Here is an 8,189-nt window from a genome sequence, read left to right as displayed (position 1 = left end):
ATCAGCCCAAGGTGAAAATGTAAGGTTTTCTCATGTATCTTGCCTCACTGTACATCTTTCTGGGGCCTGTGTGTGACTCCCCTCTCCCATGTACATAGCTGGTTTTGACTGTCTCAATTTCCCAAAGAGTCTCGTTTCAGCTTTTCTTCAGAGCCTTAGATGGCTTATTGTCTGCCTTTACCCATAATCTCTTGTCCTAGGCATCTGCTGGTCTGTAATCCCCCTGCATCTTTCATGAGCAATGCTTGCTGTTTCTCTCTGTCTGGAATTTGAGTTAGGTAACCCAGAGACCAGTCCTTTAGGCAGCCTCCAGATGGGTTAGAATATTGCAAAAAAATGTTTTTTCTTCTCTTTGTGCTTTATGGAATCGGGAATTGGGCTGCCACCTGCTCTAGATTAAGACTGTGCTGCACTGGGAAGAGAGTGGTCTTGGGCAAGCAAAAACACCATGAAATATCCTACCATTTTGAATGTAGCTTTTTGTTGGTTGGATGTTCCACTTGGATGCTGCAGAATTTTAAATTTTTAGAGAGACTTATTACTTTATCTTAGTTTTGGGTGTTTTAAAATGTTTCTGTGGGAGAATGAAGCCTTGGAGCTTCTTATTCTGCCATTTTGCTTCATCTCTTGCTTTTTAAAATTATTATTATTAGTTTCAGGGGTAGAATTTAGTGATTCATCGTTTGCATATAACACCCAGTGCTCATTACATCAAGTGTGCTCCTTAATGCCCATCACCCAGTGACCCTATCCCCCCCACCCACCACCCCTCCAGCAACCCTCAGTTTGTTCCTGATAGTTAAGTCTCTTCTAGTTTGCCTCCCTGTTTTTATCTTTTTAAATTTTTCCTTCCCTTCTCCTAGGATCATGTTTGTTTTGTTTCTTAAATTCCACATATGAGGGAAATCATGTGGTATTTATCTTTCTTTGACTTATTTCACTTAGCATAATGCCCTCTAGTTCCATCCATGTCTTTGCGAATGGCAAGATTTCATTCTTTTTTATGGCTGAGTAATATTCCACTGCATATATGTATACACATCATCTTTGTCCATTCATCTGTCGATGGACATCTGGCCTCTACATATTCTGGCTATTGTGGACATTGCTGCTTTAAACATTGGGCTGCATGTACCCCTTAAAGTCACCATTTTTGTATCCTTTGGATAAATACCTAGTAGTGCAATTGCTGGGTCGTAGGGTAGCTCTATTTTCAACTTTTGAGGAACCTCCATACTGTTTTCCAGAGTGGCTGCACCAGACGTCATGCCCACCAACAGTGTAGGAGGGTTCCATCTCTTGATTTTAAAGAGTTCATACTTGATGAGAGAATTGGATCCATGACACAAGGCACTATGTTGGGGATACACAGAGTGCTAGAAGAAAAGAGGAATATCTGGTTCTGCTGGGAGCAATTGAGAAAGGTTCCCAGAGGAGTAATAATACAGCTGTCCCCTAGGCATTCCAGGTAAAGGAACTATCAAGAAAACAGACTGAAACTTGAGAAGGGTGGAAATGCTTAGAAAAATAATTGGAATTTGAGAAGTGAGGAATGCAAGGGACAAAGAAATAGAAAAGAGTCGATTACAAAGGAGCTTGTTTGCCAAGTCAAGTAGTTCATATTAGGTCTTAGAAGTGAGGGGAAACCTTAAAAAATAAGTAGGGCAGTGGCATGATAAACTACTTTAGAATAAACTTTAGAATAAAGTTTAGAATTTCCTTTAGAATAAACTACTATGGCAGCAGCAACATGCCAGATGGATTGGAGTTGGGTAAGGATAAAGCAGAATCACTAGTTAAAGTCCTAGTGCAATTGAGAAAGATGATGGTGGTCAGAATCATGACAGCGGTGGTGACATAAAGATGAAAAGATATTTAGAAAGATGAACAGACAGAATCTAGTGACATAATACAGGTTGGGAGAGAAAGTCAGAGATGTTGATGCTGTTCCTGAAGTCAAGGTATGTAGAGGGAGGAATTGTGAAGAGGAAGCTAATGAATTATTTTAAAATTATTAAACTTATAAATCACGGAAGACATTATAGTATATTGGTTCTGTTATTTAAAAAAAAAATTGTGAAACGTGAAGATGGGGCTGAACAAAATCCCAATACTGCTCTTAGGAGTCACCCCCATTACCAGCTTAGTGTGTGTTCTTTCAGGCTTTGTACTGTACTCCTCCATACTTACAATATTGCCTTTTAGTTATCGAACATACTCTGTATTTTACATACCCCCAATTTTTTTCTTCACACAACTGATAGTGTAGAAGTTTTGCTAACTCAGTGCATATGAATTACATCATTCTTGTTGACTGTTGCATAGTATTCCAGAAGAGAGTCACCAAGTGTGCCCATTGATGGATGTTTAGTTTTGTCCCAGTTTGCCTGTCCTATCAATGATGTTACAATGGATACACATTTCCATGTTCTTTGTAAATTATGCAATTTTCCCCCCTCTAGTAGTTACTGAGAAGTGGAATTACTGGGTCCTACAGTATATATTCTTATTTTGATAGCTGTTGCCAAACTGCCCTCCATGTGGGTGTTCTGACTGTACGGTGTGCAAGTGTTCTTTACGCCACATTCTCATCAACACTTGACATGATTTTTTGGAGTGAAAAATGATAGATCCTTGTCTTAATTTGTGTTTGTTTGATCATCAGTGAGGTTAGGCTTGGTTTCCTTGCAATTTGTCTTCTGTGAATTGTTTATTTTTATCTTTTCCCCATTAGTCTGTTGGGCTTTCTCTTAGGGATTTAGGAGCTTAAAAAATTTTATATCCTAATCCTTCATCCGTTTTATGTCACCAATATCTTCTTTGGTGTCTTGTTTATCTTTTCAGTTTGTTTATGTTATTAATTTTGATGGAAAAAATTATCAACCCTTTCCTTTATGGCTCATGTTTGTTAGAACAGCCATGCTGACTTGTGCTGCTGTAGGCATATTCACAGTGGGTTTCGTTTTATCATTTTTATTTTTTAAGGTTTGAAATTGAGTTGTTAGTGGGAAATTCAGGTAGAATTATGTAAATAGCAGGTGATGCCTCAGAATGGAGTGGGAGTCAAAATGTACACTCAGACTATAGATTGGGGGCTTCTCAGAGAAGAGGAGATGGTTGAAACCAGTGGCATACATAATACTGTCCAGAGAAAGCAGGTAAAGTCAAAGAGAAGTGGGCCAGAGAAGTTATCAAGGAGGTAACTCTACAGAGCAGCAACCACGTTTTATTCACATTCATATTCCTAGAACTCAGTGTGGTGCCTGTTCATAGTGGCATTCATCAATCCAACACATACTCATCTATAAATCTATAAATCTGCTAATAAATCTATAAAGGCTTGCAGAGTGAATACATTTTAAAATCTTCCTCTTTCCTTGAATCAATTTGCCCAAGCACATCTTACAAATGAGTGAGCATTGTGAGAAGGTGCAGTGACCTTTTTGCTTACACTGTATTACCAAAGCTGGAACCCTGGCTTCAGGTTCGCCTTCGTTTGGTCCTGGACCTTTAAACGAACCCCCGTGGCATCTGTGAAGTCATAGCTGGAGGAAAAGTGTGATAGTTGACCTGCACAACGGTGCTGATTTGAGATGAATTTGGAGAGTATCCACAAATGCCAACTTTTCTTTAATGGATCCTGTAACTACCCTGGAGGCTTCGTATTGGTCATTGTTCTCCTGACATTAGTTATTTCGTGGACTTGTGAAGCACCTTTCCCTGAACTGTCAATCTACAAATTGTCTCTAAAATCTATTCCATGGGGTAAAGGAACAGAATTATTCATAAGAAAGTGACTGCCTCAGCTTCTGGTGAAATGACTCAGTCAGGGTATAATTAAGTCATAGGCACACTGGCCTGAATGTGGCTGAAGCTGGAAAGGAAATCATTCCTTTTCCAATTTGGGGGCTTTCTGATGTTTGACAAGCCTCTGGAAAATTCAGAATCCCCTGTAAAGGAGAATTTCTTTCTTTCTTTTTTTTTTATAGGAGAATTGGAGAATAACTAATGGGAGGGAAAGAATAGGAAGAACTGGAAAAGCTTAAGGTTGTCAACAGGATGACAACACAGAAATCTGATAGGTAAAAACGAAGTAACAAAGTGGAAGCCTCAAAGAGGTGAAAGCAGCTAACACAAAGGTTAGGTGATGTGGTTCTAGACTGCGTGGGCACAGGGTGTGTTGAGAGAGGGGCCAAGACAGGGTGGACCACCAGCTGATCTACCTCCTTTGCCATGTACAGGAGCCTTGAAGGAGGGGTCCGTACTGGCAGTCCCCTCTGTCTGCCCATGCTGTTTGTTCTCCAGAGATTGAGTGTGGACATGGCTTGGTGAGATGACATGCAGGCTAAGAAAATACCGACACTCGGGTGTTGCAGACAAATCAAAATTTATTGAGACAGACAGAAATGCACCTACTCAGGACTACAGTTAAGCATTTACTATTAACCAAAGAGTCGTGTTCACATTCCAGAGAAGTCTACATGGAAAAGCATTCAGAATTTACTAGATTTTTCTACATCACTATTTCATCTACAATAGGGACAACAAAATGACAGGGTTTGGTGGGCTCTCATTACAATGCTACACATTGAACAGGGACAAACAGTGACTTTGAGAAAAAGGTATAAAAAGACCAAAACCACCCACTGTAGAAAGGGCTCTTAGATGTTACTGTACAATGTGGTCAAGGTGGGGGAAAAAAAAAAAGTGTGGCATTCTGGGAAAAGTAGAGGGGCAGACCTGGACAGACACATAGTCATTCACTGCTGGGCGTGGGGAAATGGGCATAAAGAAGGGGAAACTGATAATAAAATCTCAGATTGAGTAGTAAGGTATTTCCATGCCTAGAATATCTGTGGAAACAAAAAGACGTTAATATGGCAGACAACTAACCATGGTGGAAGAAAATTTGGGATTTAAGGTGGATGCTGAGGAAACAGTATTAAACAAAAGAACCATGTGTGGAATAAGAATAAATGCTTTTACTAGAGAGTTTCCAGAAATGAGTGAGTGAGGATTCAGTTCAATACCTGTCTCAAAAATGGGGATGGATTATCATGGTACTATTTTTGTTTAATCAAGATTTTTATGTATACTTAGTTGCTAACAAAAGGACTCCTGCCCAAAAAGAGGAAATCACAAATTCTACTTCTAAAGATAAGGTAACTAGAAAATCGAATCTTTAGTACTTGTGAAAAGTTGTAAAGCCCTTTAAAAATCTAATGCTGTCATGCCAAAGTGAGGCATGAAAAGTGGTGTTAATGTTGCTCCATTGATTTGGGGTCCCAGTCTTAGGAGGGCTTTTTATTTACTATTTTAATGATTCAAAACATCTTCCTGGAATATCTTTGAAAATGAGCATCTTGTTACCTTACTGGGAACTGACTGCTGAGCCCACTCTTCTCCACCATTAAGTTAATGCTAAGAATCTTTAAGTGTCATCTTAATTTGATACTTGTCATAAGATAATTAGGCAAATTAGAATCAGCGGTTCTCTGTTCCTGGAAGTTTTTCTAAGTGAAATCAATTTGTCGCTTTTAATTTGTTCTCTTGTGCATTTTTCCAAGCTCAGAGGAGACAGTAACGATGGTTTTCTTTGATGGTCTAAACTGAAAATTTTTAATATGTCTTGATTCTTTTATATACTCTATTATAATTTAGCTGCAATTAAGCACCTGTTTTCTAAATTACCATCTCAGTGTTTTGTTCAAGTGAGGAAAAACAATTGAAAGAGAGGTGATGGAGTTGACATCCCAATACAGAGCTCGCCTCTGTTCTCTCTCTACCTACGGTCCTGGTGGTACCCGTGTCTATCAGGCCAAAGAAGTTGACTGTATCACGTATGTTCATTTCCCATCCGAGACTAAGTCTAGGAATGATGCCACCGTGGCCAATGCTAGGATTGCAAAATGCTGGTTTGAAGGCAGCTTGGTAAAATACAAAGATATGGTCAATTTGAGAAGGTAGGTGTTGGTCAGCTGCCGCTATGACCATGGTTTGGCTGAGTATATTTTTTTGCCTGAGTTTATGTGGTTGTCTTATGGACGGGCTGGAGCTCAGGAGGAAAGGAAGATAAACCAATGTGGGCCACAGAGCCTTGCTGGGGGGCTGATGAGGGTCACAGGTAATTGGAAACCAGGTAGGACAGGAGCTTAAGGGTCTGAAGTACTGAACTAAATGGGGCCACTTTGAAGACTACTCTTTGGTGCTTATATCTGAGCCAGCTTGATAGGGACAGAAATCCTTAAAACAATAGAGAGGCTGACCCTACCAAATTCAGAGACAGACTGTAATCATGAGCTTACTTAGGGAAAAGAAACAACACTGGTGGAGGGCTTGCTTCAGGAGTAGCTCTTAGAAATCCAACCTAGCTTCTAGGCGCTATGATGAAGTTCTTTTTAGCCTCCCTTTGGGATTTTTTTAAATAAATGATGAGTGGTATAAAATCCGTACAGCTTGTGTACCCTCGCTATGATTTGTGGATAGAAATGGGGCAAAGCAAAACATGGGATTAAGAATCCTGAATTTTCTTCTGCAAAGGAACACTGTGGTATTGTCATCTCAGGGAGCAGGGGACGTGTATCCATGCCTTGGGAAAAGCCCTTGCGTCGGCAGGGAAAGTAAGAACCTGTGGCAGACAGGATTGCTGCAGCCCTGGGGGCGGGGGTGGGGGGGACGCTTTGAGCTGAAATGAAAAAGATGGCTTGTGAAGTTGCCCATGTGGGAGTCTCATGGCTTCTGCAAGGAAAGTGATTTAGGCGGACAGAGCCTTAGCCAAATCAAAGGGCTTCCGGTGACTCTCCTAATGCATAGGGAAAGGAACCTCCTCAGCCTGCAGGCTACAAGTGCTAAAACTCTTAGTGCAAAGAAAGGCCTTCTGATACTGATTTCTTATTCCAGAAATTCTGATCCAGGTCTGGACAGCTGACAAATTTATAACTGTTTTTCAAATGAGTTTCTAGAAGATCCTGAAGCGCTTTTTCTGAGTGGTGTGTGTGTGGTCTTGTACACACAGTCTACTCTGTACACACAGACATCTTTACGCATGTCCAGAGAAGCATCCAGACACCCTTGTTAATAAAGAATATCAATTCCCCGAAGGAACTCTTGACTGAATTAAGGCTGTTGTTTGTAGGAAGCCAGATAGTGATATGAAAAACTAATTTTTAATTATTAACACGAGGGGTGGTGGGGATAGGGCAGAAGAAAGTACAGTGTGGTGTGTTTTCCACGACATCTACAGGACACAAGAAAAGCACTTAGACACCGTAAGGCCGGGAACCATGCTGGAATGACCACTGGTGTGGGTAATCGAAAAGCATCTTGGACGTTTACAAGGTGGGGGCTCCCTGCACAGTCAGAATCCCACATACATCACATGCTCATTGCAAAAATCTCACGGGAGGGAAGGAGGCTTTAATTGAGCCAGCCGCTCCCCTGTCTAAAAAAACAAAACACAACACCCTTCTTCCCACACAACTGTATGCAAGACCAGAATGCTCTGGGGACAAGGAGTGGTCTTCCAAACCTGGGGTCAGGTACAGAGAGCAACAATGGAGAAGAGGCCTTGGTGCTGTGGAGTCTTAGATACAAATGCAGGAGTAGGAAGTGACTTGCACTTCTGTGCAAACCTCGTGTCCTCTTCCTCGTGGGGACTACCATATGTAGCCCACCTCGTCCTCTTTGTCGTCATCCTCATCCTCATCATCCTCTGTCACTGCCCGGGTGTGCACCCTCAGCTTCCCCAGTGTGTCCTTTGGTCCCAGCTCCCGCTCGTCCTCTAGGTCATCCAGCAGGACCACAGAGCCGCCACTCCCAAAATCCCCTGAAGTCTCCTGCTCCTCTTCTGAAAGAAGAAGAAGAAAGAAAAGATGGGAGGTTAGTTGCTGCTTATACCTCTGGACCATTGGAGTGGTTCCTTTTCATGTGACTTAAGTGGAGGGAGAAAGCATGCAATTCACTCTCTGAATATTGGAGCATCTCTGCCTGGATGGGGTTCGTAACATGGCGCAGGCTGCAAGCTCAGTGAGCCCCGGAGGTGTGGAGATGCTTCTGCCTTCTTGGGTGGAACCTTGGGAGGTTTATAGAAGTCATTCTTTGTCAAAAAATGTGATCCAGTCCCCCGGTCACGGGGAGTTCCTGCCACTCATAAAGCTAGCTAGGCCTAATCTCACGTGATTTCAGGGTGA

The 8,189-nt window shown here is 41.6% G+C and overlaps 1 protein-coding gene across 2 annotated transcripts in view; it reads right to left on the bottom strand.

The window, feature by feature from the left end:
• Positions 1–4,370: 4,370 nt before the first annotated feature.
• SPOCK1 (SPARC (osteonectin), cwcv and kazal like domains proteoglycan 1) overlaps positions 4,371–8,189 on the bottom strand; it is a 525,232-nt gene continuing 521,413 nt past the window's right edge. For both annotated transcript variants that reach the window (XM_032425035.1, XM_032425034.1), the window contains one exon: positions 4,371–7,846. In XM_032425035.1, the coding sequence (XP_032280926.1) occupies positions 7,656–7,846 (191 nt within the window). In that variant the 3' untranslated portion in view covers positions 4,371–7,655. The remainder of the gene's footprint in view (positions 7,847–8,189) is intronic.

This window comes from Phoca vitulina, unplaced genomic scaffold (genome assembly GCF_004348235.1).
Source record: "Phoca vitulina isolate PV1807 unplaced genomic scaffold, GSC_HSeal_1.0 scaffold32, whole genome shotgun sequence".
Taxonomy (NCBI): domain Eukaryota; kingdom Metazoa; phylum Chordata; class Mammalia; order Carnivora; family Phocidae; genus Phoca; species Phoca vitulina.
This window is presented reverse-complemented; position numbering and strand designations above follow the sequence as displayed.